This window comes from Amblyomma maculatum, chromosome 1, assembly GCF_055883805.1.
Source record: "Amblyomma maculatum isolate TAMU_Amacu chromosome 1, ASM5588380v1, whole genome shotgun sequence".
NCBI lineage: Eukaryota > Metazoa > Arthropoda > Arachnida > Ixodida > Ixodidae > Amblyomma > Amblyomma maculatum.
Genome location: NC_139344.1, coordinates 284,709,801 through 284,731,885, shown reverse-complemented (window position 1 = coordinate 284,731,885; position 22,085 = coordinate 284,709,801). Strand labels below are relative to the sequence as shown.

The 22,085-nt window shown below is 47.5% G+C and overlaps 3 protein-coding genes across 11 annotated transcripts in view; 2 read left to right on the top strand and 1 right to left on the bottom strand.

Annotated features, from left to right (window-relative positions):
* Positions 1-1,188, top strand: part of LOC146206722 (armadillo-like helical domain-containing protein 3) — a 73,677-nt gene extending 72,489 nt beyond the window's left edge. For all 5 annotated transcript variants that reach the window (XM_084591518.1, XM_084591517.1, XM_084591520.1 and 2 more), the window contains one exon: positions 844-1,188. Coding sequence is in view for 1 of the 5 variants with exons in the window: in XM_084591520.1 (XP_084447646.1) it covers positions 844-873 (30 nt within the window). In the remaining 4 variants the exon portion in view is untranslated. The remainder of the gene's footprint in view (positions 1-843) is intronic.
* On the bottom strand, positions 986-20,956 carry LOC146206721 (chitinase-3-like protein 1). Of its 2 annotated transcripts, none has more exons than XM_084591522.1 (8): positions 20,823-20,956; positions 18,489-18,728; positions 15,751-15,989; positions 14,634-14,737; positions 13,964-14,081; positions 13,351-13,536; positions 13,051-13,173; positions 986-1,132 (listed from the first exon to the last, which is right to left on the bottom strand). In XM_084591522.1, exons 1-8 carry the CDS (start codon positions 20,878-20,880, stop codon positions 986-988), a joined length of 1,215 nt encoding a protein of 404 aa, XP_084447648.1. In that variant the 5' UTR covers positions 20,881-20,956. The 2 variants fall into 2 exon arrangements, with proteins under 2 accessions (XP_084447648.1, XP_084447649.1); XM_084591523.1 differs by having other exon boundaries at positions 18,489-18,725; positions 20,823-20,952.
* The window catches only part of LOC146206720 (uncharacterized), a 30,473-nt gene continuing 28,588 nt past the window's right edge, over positions 20,201-22,085 (top strand). For 3 of the 4 annotated variants that reach the window (XM_084591524.1, XM_084591527.1, XM_084591528.1), the window contains exon 1: positions 21,299-21,409. The gene's annotated coding sequence lies outside the window, so the exon portion shown is untranslated. Of the gene's footprint in view, positions 20,367-21,298; positions 21,410-22,085 lie in introns of those variants that run through there. The other variant, XM_084591526.1, reaches the window with a different exon arrangement.

Genomic DNA, 22,085 nt, shown 5'->3' with positions numbered 1-22,085 from the left:
CAATCGCACTAAGTCGTGTGCATCGAGGAACTTGAAAAAGGGGGCAACTCCAGTGACATGTGCAACCCTCTCTCGAGATGTGGCATCGTTCTACGGGCTGCGTATCCAATTTTCGGCGAAGGGTAAAGAAGGGAGCGCCAGCATCAAACCACATGTTGAAGCTGACAATTTGTCCTGACAAATGCTTCATGCAGGTCTTGCATGAGGCAGGATAAGCATGGTTTGAATGGCGCTCGATGGAGTGGTGATTTCAGATTGTCACGTTGAACTGGTATCGAAGCATTGGGCACTGCTAACGGCATATACCATGCAAAAAAAAAGAAAACACAATTTGGTCCATTGGAAGTTCTTTTTATCCATTTGTAGAATCTTCACTTTGTAAAAATGAGATACCAAATACATAGGCATCTATTCTTTAGCCATTCTTCCAACAAAAATGGCTGTTCTTTTGTTATATATCTGTTATTTCATTATAATATGTTGTTTCGTTATAACGAGGTTTGACTAAAAATGATTGGTTTTCTAGTGGTGGATCATGTCACCGGTATTTAATGTCGTGAACACAGAATTCTTTCGGCATCATTCTTTAAGCCCATGATTGTTTTGATTTGCATTTAACTGCAGTTTCGGTAGTATTAAAGTGCAAGATGAGTAGGCTTATATTTTAATGACACTTGGAAGTCTCCCTGCAGTGATACGAAGTCTTGGGCACCAATGAAGCCAAGCAATGTATGACTTGCACTCATGGAGTGTGATAAAATTGAGGCAGCTCTGCTACCTCAATCATAGATATCAGCTGCTGCATTTCTGGCTGGTTAATCCTGATGCTAATTTTTATTACAGTTGCATCACAAACCGCTATGGCACGGATGAAAGATGGAAGCATCTATGAAGGCACACTTGTTCCAGTCAGGCCATATGCATGGCCTCTGTCTGGTGGCCTTAGTGGTCTGCACATTTCTTGCCTTGCCTAATGATGGGCCTCTTAGCGACTTTCGACTTCGGTGCCCAGAAACTCCTTGGCGGCAGTGTTGAGGATTGGGAAGGGTTCGCCGCAATTCCCGTTGAAATCGTCTGTATCCAGGGTGACGATGGCGATGCCTCCCAGGAGCTTTTCACGTGCAAATGCAGCCTGTAAAATGATTGAAACTTATTACAATCTTGTTGCGATTAAAGAAATCTGCGTTAGATTTGCTGCATTCAATACCCATTCTCTCAAGAGTGCATCACTGCATGGCCGCATTGAGAACCACATATCAGGGTTGCATGACACTGCAGAGGTCACTACACCTGAATCAGGGTTCATTGTATACCAGATAGTTGAACACCTGAATCACTCTCTGAGCTGTAATCAGGGCTTCCAATGTCATCTTCCTACTTTTGGCTGCTTGCTTGATAAAAAAAAAAAATTAAAATGCCAAATCGCACGATTGAGGTCTATATCGTTACGTGGCCTGAGGCGAGCATGACGGTGTTTTTCTCCACTCAGCCGCGTAAACATCTTGCGTGTCACCGGTAGCTGAGAGAAAAAAAATGTTAAAGTGAAATCGAAAGTTTACATCCCAAAGGAGGTCTAAATGGCGAGACATCTACCAGGGCACAAAAGTTTGAACTTGGCAACGCGTGCAAAGTTATTGCAACAGCGAAGGAAACAAGAAATGAGGCAAGCCAGGCTGCATTCTTATTTCTTCCACATAGCATGAATCATCCCTTGGTACCATTTTTGCAGTGCTCATTCCACTTGGCTGGTATAAAAAGGCAGTGTATTTGTCGTAGCTACTTCGTCCACTAAGTTGCCAGCTAAGTAGCGAACAGTGCATATTTTGGAGTCACCACTATTATGCTCGAGCATATGTTGCTGGTGAAGCTGCATTCTTCATGCTACAAGCTGTTCTGTCACTGATATATGTACCGCAACATCGGTTGAATTGACTAAGTCGGCTCACCTCCGCTATATGGGTGCTATACCGTACCTTGGTTAACATATGTAAGCTCCGAAGCTTCCGGTCTCTTTGGTATAAGCACTAAATCGCCCTGGTTTAACCTGTTTTAGCGGCGAACAGCACCGACTTCTCCGCTACGAGCTCTAAACAAGGCGGGGTAAAACGTATTTGAGTGTCGAGTGTGGTTTGGCTTATGGTTTGATTTATGGGGCTTAACATCCCAAAGTGACTCAGGCTATAAGAGACGCCATAGTAGAAAGCTCTGGAAATTTCAACTGCATGGGGTTCTTTAACATTCACTGACATCGCACTGCACATGGAAGCTTTGCTTTGTGCCTCCATCAAAAAGCGCCCACCGCAACCGGGGCATGTCCATAACTGGACATGGGGGAAATCTTTTGGAGCTCCGAACAATACCATTTCGCCAATATGTTGTCACCGAAAGATGTAGGAAGAAGCAGAACAGTACACCTGTTAAATGAGGTGAAAATCGGCGACCGCCAGAGGCTCATCCCCTTCTGCTCCAACACGACCTCCTGCCTTATTTACATTTTTTTTTGCTGTAACCGCACTTCGAACTACCTTCGAACTAGAAGTCATGCACAGTTCATGTTCCTGACAGGCATATGTGACAGATGGCGGTAACTGTCAAGTACAGGCATTGCGAGGGGCTGCGTCTCCCAAGGACGTTTTTAATCAGTAGTCTGAAAAGGCCGGATTGCGAGTTATCTTTCGTGCGCTTGGCTGGGCATTGGAAGAAAAGTGGTGGAGGCAGTTTTTTCTTGAAGTGCCACTGCGGGGGACACTCTCTGCGCACAGTATCAGATGATGCCACTCATGAGCCAAGAAAGGCTTTCTACTTGAAAAAAAAAATGTTCTTTCCAGCCACCCCTCCCCGTGCCCTACTGAATACAGTCGAAACCCGCAATAACGAAATCGCCGGGGACAGCAAAAAAATTCGCTTTCGCGAGAATTTCGTTGCCGCGAAAATGAGACAGAAAAGATAGAAAACAGCCCGCAAAAAGAAAATTTATTGCCAAAAGTCAGTCAGCTTAGTTTGCCGAGCCTTGCCTTGCAGCAACTTCATGGTTCTATTCTCACACTGCAAGAAGTGATCCATTGCCACGTCGTCGTCGTGTGCGCCTAAGAACGACCGGATCGTGTCAAAGGCGTCCAACACATTCCTCGGGTTTACCGTCTCTCCATGTTGTGGACCTTGGTCCTCGGTGTCGTCAGTTTCGCACACGCTGCTGATGATAGCCTCATCGGTCATTTCTTCATGGACAACTACGTCGTCATCAGCGCGAACGAAATTATCGACACTGAGGCCATCTGGAACAACATAGGTGTCGACAGCACAAAGTGCACCCCATGCGTTGGCCAGCGATTGTGGCACTGCACTGGCAGCACAGTCATCGTGAAGTGTCTCTTCAAGCACGCTTTTATTTGGCGACTCGTCCACGCATGATGTCTGCTGGGTGGGGGCGAAGCCCGCATGCTTGAAACAGTGCTCAATCACGGTCGGAGGCGTCGCAAGCCATGCAGCGGCCAGCATCTCAAGCGCCATGAACAAGTCCACGTCGGTGGGGCGCTTGTGATGGAGGTTAAGAATGAGACGCTGAATTAGCCTCTCTTTGTAGGCGCACTTCACACTTCGTATGACGCCTTGGTCGAGTGGCTGCACAACAGAAGTGCACCCGGGTGGAAAAAAAAACAAGCGCACGTTTGTGAGCTCCATATCAACATGATGGGCGGTGCAGTTGTCTAAAAAAAGGCTCACCAACCTGCCTGCCTTTCTCATGTCCGCATCGAAGGCCTCAAGCCAGCTGGAAAATATTGAACGGGTCATCCATGACTTCCCGTTCGAGGTGTACTGGACAGGCAGCGTGCGGTTCCCCTTGAAGCAGCGGGGCTTCTTGCTCCGGCCAATGACAAGAAGCGGCCGTTTGTCACTGCCGTCCATATTGGAGCACAACAATACTGTTACGCGCTGCTTGCTGTGCTTCCCTCCGTGACATTTTTGACCTTTCAGGTCCAAGGTCTTCGAAGGCAGCATCTGATAGAATAGACCCGTTTCGTCCGCATTATACACGTCTGAGGGTTCGTACTGCCCCAGGATTTCTTCGGCAGTCAGCTGCCACGACGATGTTACCACCGGGTCCACTCCTGCTGCTTCGCCCGAAATCACCTTGGCCACAATATCGTGACGGGCTTTAAAGCGGCCCAGCCAGCCAGCGCTTGCTCTGAATTGGTCATGCCCGAGCATGCAGGCAAAGTCCAGAGCCTTCTGTTGCAGCAGTTTGCCAGACAGAGGCACTTTGTTTGCGCGCTGTTCACAGAACCAGGCAAACACCGCCTTGTCAACGTCCGGGAACACCGCAGCCGTCACTGTTTTATGATGCGCTCGAGCACCATTCTCAAGCGCACCGAGAATGGCTGCCTTGCTTTTCAAAATTGTCGACAGTGAGCTGCACGCAATCCCGTACTCGTCGGCGATATCCATTTTTTTCCTGCCTTTTTCTGCTTGAGAAATGATGGCAGCCTTCTCTTGCAGAGACAAAAATCTTCGTTTTTTGGCTGGCGGAGACATCTCCAACGCAAACGTGCGGACTGCTGCTCATACACACCGCCACCACACACAACGAACACATGTGCACCGCTCGCAGGCCTAAAAGTGCAGCGCTGATGATCTAGTGTCGCCCCCTGATGGTGTCGCTGCGAGGCTGCCTTCCCTGAACATAGCCTCCGAGATAAACAACCACGCGAAACCGATCACAGAGGACACGCGCTGCGCCGGTATGGTGGCTAGCACCGGCTCAAGGTGGCTAAAGTTTTTAAAGTTGTTCCGGCTGCCAGGCGCCAATGCTCTCGCAGTAGCCACACAAGCGCGCTATTGCAGTTTGCTCAATTTGAGTGCTTTTTTGACGCTGTTATTCATAATATGGGAGACAGTATGCGGACCGACGCTGCAGAAAATTTCGTTATCGTGGGATTGCGGTACAAAAATGTTTCGTTACCGAGAGATACGAAATACATTGGCCCCTATGGGCATTTGCCGGGATCTCGGAAATATTTGGTTGCAGCGAGAATTTCGTATTCTCGAGATTTCACTATCGCGGGTTTCGACTGTATATACTTCCGGCATGGACCAGACAGCTGGACGAGTGGCGCCCCTTCTCGGCGCTCCGCTCGTTGCTGGCATGCACCGGCACCAGCCGGCACATTGGAGTACGAACTCTGTCATTTGTTTGTGTGAGTTTCCTTTGGTACTCCTAATGTTTATGTGATGTTGAGCGTGAATATATCCGATGAAACGAAGTCTCCAGGCAAACATATCGCGTTGTTGGCTGAACTGGCTGCTACACAAACTCGTCGGACGCTTCTAATTCGATTTATTTCTACCGGTTTTCACACAAGCATGATTGGCGGGGGACCTGGACATGGTTCGTACGGACAGAGGCCCGTATCTACTGATATGGTTACTGTGTGGTCGTGGAAAGTGTGGAACTTTTTAAAATCTTGTTGCAACCGAAAGCTTTGAGCCTTCTGTTCTTCTGGAGCCAAAGCCGCACTCGGAGCTGAAGCTGCACTCCAGCATTTGTAGTCATTTTATCAGCAATTGGAAATCGGACGAATCCAACAGCCTTAATTACAGCGGTAGCATTTTCCCACCTGTGAACAAGACAAGGCCGCCACGGAAAAGGAAAAGGCAGCCACCATCGTTGTTTGAGCTGCGTTACCTTCCTCAGTGATGGAAAGAACTAATGTGTGCACACCTACTTTTGCTGGCATGGTTACTGCGTATTTATTTTTCTCTTTGCGGAAAGAGCAGAAAGGAGACACGAACGACTGCTATGCTCACTAACTTTTTGTCCTCTCTCCTCTCTTACTTTCGTCAACCAATGCCAGCATGCCGATAACCGAGTCTGCATTGAGACTCTTTGATTTTGTTTAGCTTTGTCGGTGGCACGCCCTTCTCACCCAATAAAAGCACTCATTGCAGAGCTCATTCAATACCACATGGTCACAAAAGCTGCTATCTGCTCCATATAAAACGTGAACGAGAAAAAAACGAAGTTTGAGTTAATGAAAATGAGCGTAAACTCAGTTGTTTTTGTTTTGTTTAGTTTTTTTTTTTCATTTTGGAGGCATGAGATCACAGTTTGGAATGCTTAAAGGTCCCGCGCACATTTCTTCTCGAGTAACAAATATTTTTATGTTGTTTACTTGGCATTTGCGTTGCGCGTACTTGACACCAGTTACGCAATTTCTCAGCTGCGCCCATTTCATGGCCCGCCTAGGCATGATGCTTCTCATTGACCTTTTAGTGAACGCGATATTTCCAGATTAAGACATAGTAAGACGAGGCCTTCTTACATCGGAGAAATTGCGAATGTGACTAACGATGTAAAACAGATTTAGCGTCACTCCAGCAAGCCGCAGTTCACATGGTATGTGCAAATTCATAGAACACAGAGGATACGGAACATCTTAGCGAACAACCCATCATGAAGAGTACTTTAGCAGTAGAATGCCCTCTTACGTTTTCGCCGCCTATCCGACAACACATCACCCTCTCTGTATTTATTTAGTTGTAGTTAGCGATTTTGGCAGTACTGGATTAGCACCTTCAAATGCTCTAGACAGATACAGTCAATCGCGATGAACTTCCTGTGCTTGGAGAGGGCCTGGATGAACAAAAGCAAAATATTCCTACGACCGCACCAATCACAGTAGGTATCCGAAAAATATTGTAGCTCAGAGCAAGAAATTTAATTTTCTTTTTACAACCTCCACAGCATGTGGAGAGAAACATTCATATTATAGCATTTCCGGAGTCGATTATTTGTAGTAACTCTGAAGTGTTCAAACAGGGCATCGCTGATTCACTTCCTTCATATGATGATTAGGTTGGGCAGTCTGAAGGCCGTGTTCAGTGAGTCTTGGTAGCATAACTGTGCAGGGAGTCACGGAAGATTGTTGCTTTGCTTTTTCCTGCCAAAAAGGTTATCCTACTTCTACCTTGGTTGTTCATTTTTCTATTTTTCTAGGTCTCTTTGCAAGGCTGCAGCTAGAAAATGGCTGTCGCTCACTTCTGGATTGTTTGAGCCTATTGCTCTTTTTGTTTTTTCATTTTTCATGAACTAGCTTCAGACCATTGCGACTACCACTAATACGATGTCGGCGCTTCACGGCACTGCGGTATTTGATCTTGGTTTCGAAAAAGAAACATTGTCGTGCAGTGCAGGTGCAGGTCGTGTCACCGAAATCTTTTAAGGTGTTCCTAGAGCATGGCGAAATTCCCGCGTGGAATTTCCTGAATATAGGAGAGAAATACAATGGGCCGGGTAGTTCTGAAAAACACAGATGTTTGACCTCTAAATCTGGCAGTGGTGGTAGTGGCTTATTAAAAAATTAAAAAAAGGAAGGAAAAGAGAGTTGCCGGCCGCGGGAACTGCTATCTAAAATTGAAGCACTCGAGCTTCGGCCGGCGGGAAAGAAAAGGGGATAGGGAGGGGATGGTGGGGGGGGGGGGTGGTGTACAGAGGTGAGCGATAGCAAGAAAGGACAGGGAAAGCTTTGTACAAGACCTCTAAATCTCCCTTAATTTGAAAAGCGTGCATACCCGACGGCTTTTACTACCTGACGTAGTGAAGCTCTCGCTTCAAAAACTTCCTGCCAAGGACGACTCTTCTCTTTTTCAAGAATCGTCATCATCATCATCAGCCTGACTATACCCACTGCAGGGCGAAGGCCTCTCCCATATTTCTCCAATTAACCCGGTTCTGTGCTAGCTGCATCCACTTGATCCCTGCAAACTTCATAACCTCCTCCACCCACCTAACTTTCTGCCGCCCCCTGCCACTGCTACGCTTTCCTTCCCTTGGAATCCAGTTTGTTACCCCAAGCGACCATCGGTTATCCTCTCTTCGCACTATATGTCCTGCCCATGTACATTTCTTCTTCTTAATTTCCGCTAGAATGTCGGTAGCTTGAGTTATTTCTCTGACTCACTCTGCACGCTTCCTATCTCTTAATGTTACCCCTACCATTTTTCATTCCATAGCCTTCTGGGTTGTCATCAACTTAAGTAGAACCCTCTTGGTTAGCCTCCACGTTTCAGCCCCATAGGTGAGTACAGGTAAGATGCAACTGTTTTATACTTTCCTCTTGAGTGATACTGGTAAGCTGCTAGTCATAATCTGCGAGTGCTTGCCAAATGCGCTCCATCCCAATCTTATTTTTGTTATTTCCTTTTCATGGTCCAGATCTGTGGTTACTACCTGTCCTAAGTAGACATATTCGCCTACTACTTCCAGTACTTCGCTAGCTAATGTAAACTGCTGTTCCTTCCCAAGGCTGTTGAACATTACCTTAGTCTTCTGCATATTGATTTTCAAGCCTACCTTTATACTTTTCCTGTCTAGGTCATCAATCATTATTTGCAGTTCATCCCCAGAGTTGCTTAGCAAGGCAATGTCATCAGCAAATCACAGATTACTGAGGTATTCTTCATCTACCCTTATCCCTAACTGCTCCCATTCCAAGTCTCTGAATACTTCCTCTAAGCAAGCTGTGTATAGTACCGGGGAGATTGTGTCTCCTTGCCTAACTCCTTTCTTTATGGGAATTTTGCTACTTTCTTTAAGCAGAACTATGGTTGCTTGCAGCCACTATATATATCTTCCAGCACTTCCACGTATGGCTCGTCTACCCCCTGATTTCACAATGCCTGCATCACCGCCGAGGTTTCAACTGAGTCAAATGCTTTTTCGTAATCAATGGATGCTATGTATAAGGGCTGGTTATATTCCAAGCATTTTTCTATTACCTGATTGATGGTATGGATATGATCGATAGTAGAGTACCGTTTCCGAAAACCTGCTTGATCCTTTGCTTGATTGCAGTCTAAGGTTGTCCTGATTCTATTAGCGATTACCTTAGTAAATACCTTATATGTAACAGACAGTAAGCTAATTGGTCTGTAATTTTTAAGGTCCTTAGAGTTCCCTTTCTTATGAATGAGAATAATGTTTGCATTCTTCCATGGTTCCGGTGCCGTCGATGACATCAGGCTCTGCGTATACAGGGTGGCCAGTTTTTCTAGCATGATATCCCCCCGTCCTTCAACAAATCTGTAGCTATCTGATCTTTTCCAGCTGATTTCCTCCTTTTCATAGTTTCTAATGCTTTCTTGACCTCGTCCTTTGTCACTGGTTGAACGTCTGTTTTTCCCTAAAGCCAATCTCATTATGGTCCTGACTACTTTGGCTGCTGTAGAGACCTGTATAGAACTCCTCAACTACTTTGACTATCTTCTCCATATTCGTGATGACATTGCCCGCCTTGTCCCTTATCGCATACATCTGGTTTTGCCTATGCCCAATGTCTTCTTTACCGCTTTAAGGCTTCCCCCGTTCTTTACAGCATGCTCAATTTTCCCCATGTTATACTTCCTTATATCGGCCACCTTGCGCTTATTGATTAGCTTTGATGTCACGGCCAATTCTATCTGGTCTGTTGAATTGGAAGCTTTCATACTCTGGCGTTTCTTGATCAAATCTTTCGTCTCCTTGGACAGCTTACCAGTATCCTCTCTTACTATCCTACCGCCTACTTCTACAGCGCACTCAGTAATGATATCTCTGAAATTATTGTTCATTGCTTCTAGGGTAATGTTCTCGTCCTCGGTTAGAGCTGAATGTCTATTCTGTAGCGAGATCCTGAACTCTTCTGCCCTCCCCCTCACCGCTAATTCGTTGATGGGTTTCTTACTAATCTGTTGCGTTCCTTCTTCAAGAATATCCTGGTCGAAAACAATCTCCGTGTAATTACTTAAGCTTTGAAAGTCGCAACGCAGAACAACGGGTGAAGACGCAAGGAAGACGTGCTCGCATATGCTTCGCCGAACGGAACCAGCTGCGCCGCTCCGCTGCTTCTGCATTCCGCTGGCGCGCGTTTCCCCGCGGGCGGCGCTGTTCCGTCGAGGCGACTGCCGCCCAGGTGGTCAAACTCGTTCATCGCCAATCCCCCACCCTGCAATATGCATCCTCTGTTCCACCAAGGGCGCCGGTAGGCGCGGTCCAAACACACCCAGGAAAAGTACGGGATTTACACTGAATCCTACTACGTAGACGCAGCAAAGTCAGAAGCGGGGTACGCGGTAGCGGTTGGGATTCACCAACAACTCGTTGATGCCCTCACCGTCTGCGATGACAATATAGAAACGACGGAGGAGGTGGCCATTGCTTTAGCCGCCACGCATACCACCTGCGCCTATATAATCGCATATTATATGGCTTCCTACCGCAACTACATCAAAGGACGAATATGTCCTCAGGCTGCCAGAATATTAAAATATGGGCATCCCGAACAAGACAAATGCCTCGTCTGGACACCGGGACATCAATGCGTGGAAGGGAACCCGAGCTCCCCTCCCCCGGTTCTCGACCCTTCCATCCTCCACACCCCTATATTCCGGCTCTTTGGCGACGTACGCGGAGAGGTTACAGCACTGCAGACTCTTAGAAAATATCCACCCCAGCCGTAGGAAGTTAGATGGCGACGCCACCCAGCCAGTTTAAACGCAATACACCTGCGACCCCAAATGTAAATATTGCGGGGAGATGGCAGGCCTGCACTACATGGTGCGGACCTGCCCACACAATCCACCTGATGAGTCAAATGCAGTGCCAACAATTGAGGGGTGGGAGGGTCCAGATCTGGGCTAGAAGCCCAATGTTCCCTCGTGACGCGCGGGGATAGCAGCGGCAGCCGCTGGAGTCCCGGACTAGGGACCCCCACCTACGCATCCCCCTCCCTTTTCTCTGCTGGCTACGTCACGAAGATGCGGTGACGCTGTAACCGTCATCGACTTACGCGCAGTAGTCAAAAAACCACAGTAGAGATCAGTGGTCAAAACATTTCTGTCGCTTTTGCCTACCGTGATTGCAGGTTTTTCTTTTTTTTGATTGCTTGGCTTTTGCCTACTGTGATAGCCGAAAGGCACGGAAAGGGTAGTTGAGTAAGCTTGCACAGGTGTCTCGCCGACGAAGGTCGCCATGTCGCCGTAAACAGTGAGCAACGCGGAGGGAATACAGACGCCGGCTCACCGAATATGCGGCGAGCACTTTGTCTCGGCTAAGTTCAGTGCTTCATTCTGCGCCTTTTCATCGGGTGACCCTAGCGACGCCACTGCTGCATGACGCACTGTCACATTTTGAGTCCTTCCTAGATTGAAGCCCACGGTGGCCGGGACTGAACTACGGAACCACCGCGATAACTTGTAATTGTATTGCAAGCTAAAAGCGTGAATACCCGTGAACGTTGACGCCGCCCACGAACAGAGTAGATACAATAGGCACGCAGCGTGGTGATATTCCTCTTGCTACTGTTGCCATGCTTACCTAAAAGCCGCTCAACACTAGCGAGGGGCTTCGTGCTTACCAACGGCGATCATTTGCCGCTCGGTGTGAAGAATTATCCGAGAGTGCAATGACGTTCCCAGCGGATTACTTCGTATGTGGATTGCGCGCGGTGTTTACAAGCGAGAAAAAATTACCGTCTATACTTACTCGACTGAAAGTAGTTGTAAGCCTCCGAAGCTTTGTAATTCTCGGCGCGTTCCGCGGTTAATTTGGCGGCGAAAACAGCAAATAGATAACGTTATTAATTTTCGCTGGCGGGCAGCAACGGTTCGCTTGTGCACCTGAAGTGTGGCCCGCATGGGGTGTTTTTCTGAGCGATTCGCCGGCGTCGAAGGCAGCGGAGCGTTTATGTTGTTTTGCGACTGTAGGAAGAAGGAAAAGAAAATGTACGGGCTTGCTACTGGCTCTGTAGCTGAGCCACCTTCGCTGCCTCGTGCGGACAAAGGAGAAAACAGAAAAAAAAAAAGGAGGGGGCGAGAAAGACGCGCGTCGCAACAGCTGTTGTACGCCACCGAAGCGGTGGCGGGTGCATTGACGGCCTACAAAGGTACTACAACCGCCGGTGGCAGGCGTAGCCCCCGCCGCAAACAGTGGAGGCCTACCATTCCCAACCGCGTAGGGCAAGGAGCAGCCACCTACCTCCTGAACGTCAGGTTCCGGTTTTAACGAATTGTTACCAAAGTTTTAAAGGAAAAAAAAAATAAATAAAAAACGCCGGCGCCGCGCAGACGTCGGGAGAGAGCATCGACAGAGTGACTGGCGCATCACATATTTTTTGCATTTCGCGGGCTTTCTCTAAAGCTTGGAAAAACGATGAACGTGAGGCTTTCGGAAATAAATGGAATGGGGATTTCAGAAGGTGCTCTCCAACTTCGCATATCACATTTATTGTCTAAAGGCAATACTTAAAGTAAATTAGAAAAATCTTACTTACTAATTAGTTAATTGTAAAATAAAATATTCCCTGTGGGGCGTCAGATGCCTCGCAGCTGTATACAAGCGGTTTCTCTGGCCTACCTCAAATGTTTCGTTTTTTAACCCTTGGCTAAAGTTAGCTTGGACACCCTGTATTATATCGTAACAATCGAGCAAGCTGAGAACGAGCACCGCTAAACTTGGCGTTGGACCAATTTTTGGCATTTCTTGCATTTGTCCGGAACGTGGGAAGCTGACACATTTTTGTTTATCCACTAGCCATCGAAGAGCCGGGAAACTGCAGTAAGTGGACGAGTGTGGCATTTATTACACCACGGCATGTTATGTTTTAAAATCGCGTTAATTGCTACAACCCGGCGCGGCAGAATGCCCCGAAGAGGTCCTTGTATGTGAATTTCTTAAACATTCCTATTCGAGATGTTGCTCGAGAAGGACAAGTTTTTTTAAAAGCTTCTGCGAAACCCAGTCACAAAATCGGACTCAAGCAAACTGTGCGAGGGAGAGTTTGCACGCAACGCTCAATTTAAATTTCTCGCTGTGCTGAGCCGCTGTTTGGACAGGTGCGGCCGTTGAGGTCACAAAGCCTCGTGACGAACGAAGGCGAGCTTCGCGTTCCGTTTGTAATTCTTCAATGTATCGACTTCACATCTGTTTTGCGATTGATCGGCATCGACTTCACATCTGTTTTGCGATTGATCGGCTTCGCCGTAGCTAGCCGTGCTACATCTGAGCGCGTTCCTCACCTTGTACTTGGCACTCTGGGGATCTTCGTAGCTGACCCACGTCGGTAGCTGGACTGCGTAGGACGCCTTTAGTCCTTTGTCATAGTTCACCACCCATTTGTCCTTTTTCATTGATTCGCAGAGCTGCGCAAAAGTAAAAATGAAAAGGTTCTCAATGAGCAACCGTACAACAAACCTCAAGCAGGCTCGATCGTCTGCCGAAACGCACAAACGCGTCATGAGTTTTGGCATTGTCTGAAATCATCAGGGAACGGTGGTGCCACGGAGCTGCGCGAGGTTTGCGCGGCAGGTCCCACTCACTTCATTGTAGCCAAGGGCGCCGGGCGTCAGGGTGTAGTTCCCTGCTGGGCCGCCTTCGTCGGACTGGGCGCCGTAGCCGATATTGGAGGTATCGTTCAGCGTCCATGTACGACCCAGCGTGGTGATGGCCAACACTATTTTGGAGCGCGGCACGCCCGTCTTGAGGTAGCTGTTGATGCTGTACGTCTGCAGTAGGGAAATGAGTGACGCTGCTCAATTTTGGATGCTCATAATGAGCATCCGGAGGTATTGCTCGTGATAATAAAGGATAGTTGTTTGGGTTAAGTTAACGTCTCTGTGTAGAGGACGTGGAGGGTGGTAATCCGTCGCAGAAACCGCTGCAAAGTGCTACCCGAAGACGAGTATTGCAGGAAGAAGATACGCGTATACAAAATGAGCACTTCCCCGTCAGAATTTCAGTCTCTGAAAAAGGTTGGCATATGTTCCATTTGGCAGCCTTGAGATTTCGAGTTCAAAGACTGCCGCTGACACAGCGCCCCAGCCATTCATTGTTTGTGTCTTTTTTTTTTTTTTTTTGGGGGGGGGGGGGGGGGTACTGGAGATGTCAGGGAAAACGTCTTGCTTGTGTCACCCAAGGTTGCCGAATTCTTACCACGCTGGCAGTGGTGTAGTCGGTGTCGGATAAGCCGTGCAGGGGAGCGACCGGTCCCGTTCGGCCCGACCAGACGCCCCAGTAGTCGAAGGCGTTGACGGTCATGAAGTCAACATTCCTGTCGTGAGCACGAAGTAAGTGTTAGTACTATACGGAAACCCATGAGTTGGGCGAGTGTTTACCACGAAAGCCTACAAGTATGCGACTTTCGTGACTAGTCGGAGCTCCGATAAACTTCCTTCAAACTAGGAACAAACTGATATGTGCGTGCGTGTATGACCTGTTCGTCCCTCCCTTCCTTCCTTTCTGCGTAAGCGATTGGCTGAACGGCGCGCGGCGTATGGGTTTTCACCTTTCGGTTCAGTCTCGCACACGTTGCTCTACGCCCTTCTCTTTCCTTTTATTCTCCTTCTGAGTGCAAATTATTATTATTAAAGTGAAAATAATGCCGTTATGTGGACTGGGGCTGGATAGGTATTTCTTTTTGAACGTTATCTGTAGCAGTGGCCGATTATCGAATAACGTACATACATAGGAAAGTATAATCGTGCAAGAATGCGGCGTATACTTCCACTGAAACGGCCAGCTGCGATTGAGGACAGTGAGGCGAGGCTCGTTTGTGATATCCGTTTGGTTTGTGAGCAGGAATTGCCATGCATTACGCACTTACTTTGCTATTTCCGGCAGGTTGTAGCCGTTGGTGACAATTTCTCTGGCAACTGAAAGATCGACTCCAAGTTCAAGTTTTGCTTTGCTGAATGCCGCTTTCATTTCCTGCACGTTGTAGAGGAATCATTATTTGGCAGGCGATCAATCCATCCCGAGAAAAGTACTCATTGTAGTAAAACGTTTTGACAACTAGCTCCCTCGAGACACCTTGTGCCATCTTAAATAAAGCTGTGGCGATCGAGTAGTCCCTTGGTCAGATATCCGGAACAAGTTTTTTCCAATTGAAGCAGTGAGGTAGACAAACACGGCAGGCAAGCGAGCCAGCACCTGGCTCACATTTTGAGGGTTGGCATTTAAAGGGGTCCTGAAAAGTTATTAATGGTCATATAATGCGACCAATATATAGAGGTAGCCTTTGTGTTCGAATACATTTAAAAGACCCCATAATTTACCAATAATATTTTAAAACTACTGGCGATCGCTCGCAACCGATTTAGCGACATCGCTCGTTCTTAGCCGCCTTCGTTGATGGGCGGGTGTGCCCTCTCATTGGTCGTGATGCGGGACGAGACGCAGTCGCGACCATTTCGACCATCGCGCCACACGTCAACATGGCTGCATGCGCGTGCGGTTTATCGGGTTCCGCTGTCTTGTTCTTTTGACTGGCTTTCGTTCTATGTTGCCTTCATGTCCAACCAAATGGAAGCTTATGGAATACGGCCTCTGTTTTCTTGATGTTCTTTTATTGAGCGTCGCCACATGTTAAATTGAAGGGGGAAAATAGCATTTTTGACCGTCAATACCTGCGGTGTTTTAGCGAAGTTAGCTTGAAAATTTTTGTGTTAATTGTGGAGTGGTGGGATTGTTCCTGCGCGTTTTCTAGCGTGAGTAATTATCTTTTTATGGTCCCTTAAATGTCGATCTTTCAGATGGACGTCTTCGCCAGAAGTAACCAGGATGCATGGTTGTGGCACAATTGGAGCACTTGAATCACTTGTATTACCAGAACTGATTACAAGGGGAAGAGCGGCTCATAATCAAGAGACCTGCTTTTGTCTATGCCTTCTTTGCCACGACCTGAGAGTCGCAGAAAAACATAAGAGCCGCGTATAATATACCCTGAGGAGGAGCACGAAGTTCTCCTTGTCCTCTGGGCGGCCGCCTCCGCTGGCCGGGTAGTGCCAGGTGAGCACGAGTCCGTCCACTCGGTGCTCGCGGCAGAAGGCCGCACCGCTCTCGGCAAACTCCTTGCGATGCTTCTCGGCCACCCTGCTGAATGGTACCGAGCCCAGGCTCTGGCCGCCCACTGCCACAAGGAGCTTGCGCCTCTTGAGGTTGGCGAACCGGCGCAAGTTGCCTATTTAACCCACAGGTGGAGGGATGCAGTGGCAGAAAATTTGTTCGGCAGGGTGTATACCATGCCCTAACAGAACAAAAAGAATGCATCATATGATAGTATACTTTTGCAAAAAAAAAAAAAAAAAAAAATAGGAATGAACAGTTGAAAAAGTACAAAACGGCGAGTTTGTCGACAGGACATCCCATTATGATGATGTCTTGGTAATAAAACAGCGCACTCTTGAGACATGGACAATGAAAGAAAGGACGACAGAGCGCTGACTTCAACTGGTTATTTTATTGCAGAGCGACACAACATATATATTCGAAAAGTGAGTGGGAAAGCATGTTGTAGCAGCTTCTGAGTTTGCACGCGACAGAAAGATAACAAAAAATAATAAGGCACAAAATAACAAAGCTGAACCTGCATGGGGACAAAAAAAGAATAAAATGAAAGGGCGATTAAAAGGGTGATGACAATAGGCAGTAAAAGAGTAACAAATTACACTACGTGATGAAACAAACAAAATGCAATAAAAGGCCAAAAATGCCGTTAAAAGGAGGATGAAAATTAGAAACGATAAAAGAGCCAAAATGGGCATTAAAAGCAGAAGACCGAAAACAAGCAATGCCAAAAGGCCAATGAGCTAAAAGGTGTATTCCGAAATCCTAAACATTGCCTGGCTCAAATAGTCTAAATCGCGTTTCGTTAGCGCTATCGAGGCTGTGCTGACCCTAGCTTTACAATGTGGGCGGCTTCTATGATTTGGCGTGTGATATGATGCGCATTTCTCGCGATTACAGTGCTCTCTTTAAGGAAGGGTTCACACTTCAGGAACGGCACTTTAGGCAGTGGGCACCCAGGTTTCTCTTTACAGTGTTGTAAGCGTTATTTGAGTGCTCCGTAAGACACTCATTGTGGCAACGTCCGGTTTGCCCCACGTATACGAACGCTAAAGAGTAATTTTAATGTTTAGCTCTTATTGGCATTTTGGTTTTGGTTGTTTTCGGTCTTCTGCTTTTAATGCTGCTTTTGGCTCTTTTATCGCTTCTAATCTTCATCCTCCTTTTAACGGCATTTTTGGCATTTTATTGCATTTTGTTTGTTTCATCACGTAGTGTTATTTGTTACTCTTTTACTGCCTATTGGCGTCACCCTTTTAATCGGCCTTTTATTCTTTGTTTGTCCCCAGGTTCAGCTTTGTTATTTTGTGCCTTATTTTTTTTTTGTTATCTTTCTGTCGCGTGCAAACTCAAAAGCTGCTACAACATGCTTTCCCACCCACTTTTCGAATATATATGTTGTGTCGCTCTGCAGTGAAATAGCCAGTTGAAGTCAGCGCTGTGTCGTAGTTTCTTTCATTGACCATGTCTTAAGAGTGCGCTGTTTTATTCCCAAGATGAACTACCAACTAGCCCGTTCTTCCACCTTCATGATGTTGTGCTTGAAAATAAGAAAAAAAGTTGCATGTTTCTGCAAATACAGATGATATGGTAGTATTCATGAATTATGAAATTATTGTCAAGCTGGAAAGAATATAACTGAAGAAAGGCTAGTCTGACCAGCTTCCTCCTTTCGTCCAAGCCTAGTTGGGATGGCGACAAGTTGAGGTAAACCGAATGTGAGGCGCGCTTTCGATGTTCTGTTTACTTCGTGTCGCCGCAAGATTGTTCAATGATATCGAAGGAAAGAAGTCACTAGTGTCGAATTCCGCTACAAACGAAGCTGCCGCGTCTGGGGGGAAGGGGGGGGGGGGGGGTAACAGCAGCTGAAAATAATGGGTGGGTTAAATGCTTTAGAGTGAACGAGAATCAGTTCCAAGTTTCAGGCAATTTTTATGGGGCGGCAGCCGTCGCCACCCCGTATGCTGAAAAAAAGGAGGCCTCCGAGTAACTTACAAGCCCTCGAACAATTTGAGGAGCACGCTACCTATTCCCAAAGACCGATCATTTAGAGAAAGATCCAAAGGCATTGTTTACAAAATTTCCTGCGCCGAACTGCAACACTGAAAAAACAAATACCCAATGGAAAGAATTCGGCAACATGAGAATGATGTAAGGAACGTGTTAAGAGAACGTAACACCATAGCCAAACATTCCGAAGTCTCCCACTACAAAATAAACTTCCAAAATACGTCCGTCCTGGAGACCTAGACCAACTGTCGAAAAAGACGCCTTCTTGAGTGAGACGACCCCCCAACAACGTTGATCAGATAATAAGCAACATTCCTGGTGTGTACCTACAGTGTTTTTCCGCGTCGCTGGCCACCGTAGGGGGATATAAAAAAAACAGCAGTTTTTTATATCCTCCTAGTGGCCATCTCGCAAAACACGCCAGCCAGCGCCGATGCCTGCATCTGTCATCAGCCACCATTTCAAGCACAAAAACATTTCGAATGTTTTACCTGCAAGTTTCACATATTCCATCACTCAGAATTGTCTTTTACTGAAGTTAGATCGACTTCGTGCGCCTCATATGGAGAACGTGAAAACCTCTTCTGATCGCCTGTATGCTTACCATTTCCGCCGCTGTCTGAATAGTCATTCCAGGGGTCCAGCGAGACAACTTCGGCGCCGCGGATGCCTACTGTGTTGTATACGAAGTGCGTGCATAGCCGTGTTGGCCGTGTGTCCAACTTCTGCACGGTGCTCTTTCCCTTGCCCTTCCGGTAGAAGGACCAGCTGTTCCAATAGCACACCACTCGCCGGGTGCCGTCATCAGCGGGAGCTGTTGTCGCGCCGGTGGTGGTCGTCGCTGCTGGAAACATCGTGCAACAACTTTTGGATTTAAGCGCCAAATGTTTGTTTCGTTGTCCTCCGCCTAGTCCTTTGGTGCATGCCCAAGGATTTGAAACTTGAGCGAGGCTGGCACTTTGCCAGCTTTGTCACCATCTTTCAGCATTTAAGTTTGTAGCCAAATGCTCGCGAGTTTGGATTACGCCCACATTGTCACTGCAGCCATCTCGCATTCACCATATTCATGCTTACAACGGCCTATAGTGTTCGAAAACGACATTGCTCGGCGAGTTTGCGTTGAAAGTTGTGGAGCTGATCTGGAAATTTAACTTCCGTTTGCAAGGTACCAGACATTGCGGACCTTTATTAAAGCGAGAGCTTTGAAACTCCCGTCCAGCGGAAAACTCGACGTCCCGTCTGCGTCCTCGCAAGAAACTCCTGCCGCCATGAAACGTGACGTCGCGCTTCGAACGGAAGTGATTAAAACATCTGCAAATTGAATCTCTAGGTGGTTTAACTTAGTAAAGATATAAAATTCGACTGAAGAAAAAAATGATATGTTTCAGGTGGGATTTGACCCTCTTTATAGTTCGCGAGACGCTGAGTCGCACGCCTGCACGGTTGTAGGAGCCTTCGCGTCCGCATATCTTGTGGTGCCAACAAAAATCGGCAAAGACGTCGAGCTGGTAAATTTGTAAACCGGCGCATACGTACAAGACCTGTTTTTGTCTTTTCTTTGTTCAGTCTTATTGCGCTAGTTTTATCAAGCACAAGTCAGCTGCCTGCATGGCAGTGATCGTTGTAAAGATGCAAAGGTGCATGTCGACTGCAAGATGCGAGTTTTTAAACGTGAAAGCGCCGGTGCGCGCATTATATTTTTGCCTTTTTCGCATTGTTGGAGACCGCAGGCGCTGTCTGTTTCTTGTACATGTCAAGTGCTATTGGACGGGCAAATGTGCAAGAGACAACAAGTACTTCCAGGCGGCACATAAGGGCTTTAAGCTGCAGGAAAAGCTGCACAAGGAAGAGAATGACCAAAGGCTTTGCACATAGTATGTGTACGGATCTTCTAATTAGCAACGAGTTTTTCCAAAGTTTCTGAAGTAATGACTTTTGCTAGGTTTATGCGAACTCGACAAAAGTCCGTCTTTGGGGGGAAAGTATAACAACACCTAGGAAAAGAGTAAGCAGCAAGTGACGTCTTTGCTTCTGAACATTTGCTATTTCTTCCACATATTCAATTCGACACGGAGGTCATTTGTGAATCGATTACAATAAAGATTCAACGGGGAGTTAGCGTTTCTCGTTAACGCAATCGAAGCAGTTTTTTTTTTTTTTTTGTCACTAAAACGAAATCTCACACGTCTAAAACGCATGACATTTAACGAACAACTGCGCCAAGCTAAAGTTGGTCTGCACAGAAAATCCTACGTTGGCAGTCGAAGAGTTTGACAGTGCAAGTGCTGGCGCAAGTCTTTCGCAGTATTCGGGCGGTGAATATCAGCGAATGTAGGCTAATTAACATGCTGTGGTTAGTCACTAACCAGCGCCAGCCACTCGCTGTTAGGCAGCCTGCGCGCGCATGCATATGCGTAGCGTTTCTTTCTAGACCATTGTGTTTTCGCAGTTGCAGACGGCCTCTTTCAAAGTGAGATGCAAAGTGAGTTTTTTTTAAGATAGCTCACTTTTTTTTTTTCATAAAGAACGCACTAACAGATGAAACTGCATACTGTATCCCTGCTAAGCTGAAAGTAGTGTTTGCTTTTCAGTTTTGTAAACATGCCTAACCACGAAGCTATCGCGCAACTGCCGTAAGCATGGACTTGGAATCAGGAGGCACCCCGCAGGCCTACTGACCAATCAACACGGAGCAGCGAGGGAGGGTAGTGCCCGCTACAACAGGATAAACACGTCTGTACAGCGCCGTTTCTGAGCAGCTGGGTGCAGCCGACTAGCGCTCGATTGCAATAAGCAATGTTCGCTCATCATCAGAGCGCCGCGGAAAGGGAGAACGCACAAGTGAAACCCAATCGGCATAGTATGCAACATCTTCGGTCACGTAAGCGGTAGATGCCGTAGCCACGCGTTCTCCGCAGTATATATGGCGTCCACTTACCGAAGCAGGTTTCGGTGACCAGCGAGGCCAGGAGGAGGCCGGCTACCCACATCGTCATCCGCAGAGGAGAGCATGCAGCCGAGGGCAGACAGGTCCCGCGACGCTCGGGGCAACTGTCGCAAACTCTCGCCCCACGATCTCTGGCGGCTACCGTGGAACGAGATCAGAGGGAAAGTGCAGCGATAAGAAACGAAACTCTTCGGGCTGCTGCAGCGCCGGGGGCCGCATTGTAATGAGCCGGGCGCTCCTTTATAAGGCGAACCGGATTTATCACTTAGGAGCACCGAAGGGCTTTCGACCTGCGACCGGCACACTGTCGGTTGTTGCCCTGGGACGCTCGGCCCGGTTGTCCTTGGGTCGTGCTATTCAACTGTATTCTTCAGCCGGTCGAAGCGAACCTTTTGTCTACCCAGTGTGGTATCAGCGGTCATATGAGCAGACGTGCACTTCTATCAAGCGCTTCATCGCCGCGTGGAATAATACTTCCCTGATATGTGCACCTGTAATGAGCAAAATTTGCATGGACAGCACGCGAACCTAAGGCTGCCCTTTCATGACTACGACGCGAAAAAGTGCAGCTGTCCAAGGTAAGGCGCCGCGTGTCATTAAAATACTTTGGCATCATGCGCCATATGTACGGATGTATGTCTGTGTAGGTTGAGCAGACATAGTTCTAGCGCATATCACAGGCACCGAAGGGAGAACACAAACGAGCGTTTGCAATGTCTGTGTAAGGTTTGAGATGCAACACACGGGTGAAGGATGTCGTAGTAGAGGGTTTCCTATACAAGTCGCATGTACAGCACACGGGCGTTTCTCGCGTCCATGTAAATGTGGCCGCTGCTGCCGAGATCCCGCGAACTTGAGATCAGGAGCGCGGCCCATTTCTACTTGGACGAACCTCCTTACACTTGGAGGCCGAGGTGCAGGCGCGAGGAATCTTTCCTTCTCTCTATCTCTGCCTATCTCGTTTCTGTCTCTTCTTTCTATCTCTTTTTAATTTTTAACAGCGCCGCCACCCTCGACCGTAGCACCGCGCGTCGTCTTTTGAATGGCGTGTTTCTTGAGCTCCGCCAGGCGCTTTGCCGGTGTTCGCTTGGGCGCGCAGACCTTGCGTCTCCGGTCGCTTTGTCGGGTTGTTCCTTTACGTGCTTGTAATGTCATCATTTCAGTGCATCGACGCAGTGTTTGGTTTTTTGTTCATGACCATCGAAACCTGTCCATCTCTCGTGACGCCGCGCCATTTGGTTTCGCAACCATCTA

Bases quoted from the DNA above. Each gene is read 5' to 3' on its own strand.
- LOC146206721 (XM_084591522.1), bottom strand. From the start codon at position 20,880: ATGACGATGTGGGTAGCCGGCCTCCTCCTGGCCTCGCTGGTCACCGAA. The intron at 18,729-20,822 runs GTAAGTGGACGC...CGATGTTTCCAG, and splicing joins GGTCACCGAAACCTGCTTCG to CAGCGACGACCACCACCGGC. The intron at 14,082-14,633 runs GTAAGTGCGTAA...TGCTCACGACAG, and splicing joins AACCTGCCGGAAATAGCAAA to GAATGTTGACTTCATGACCG.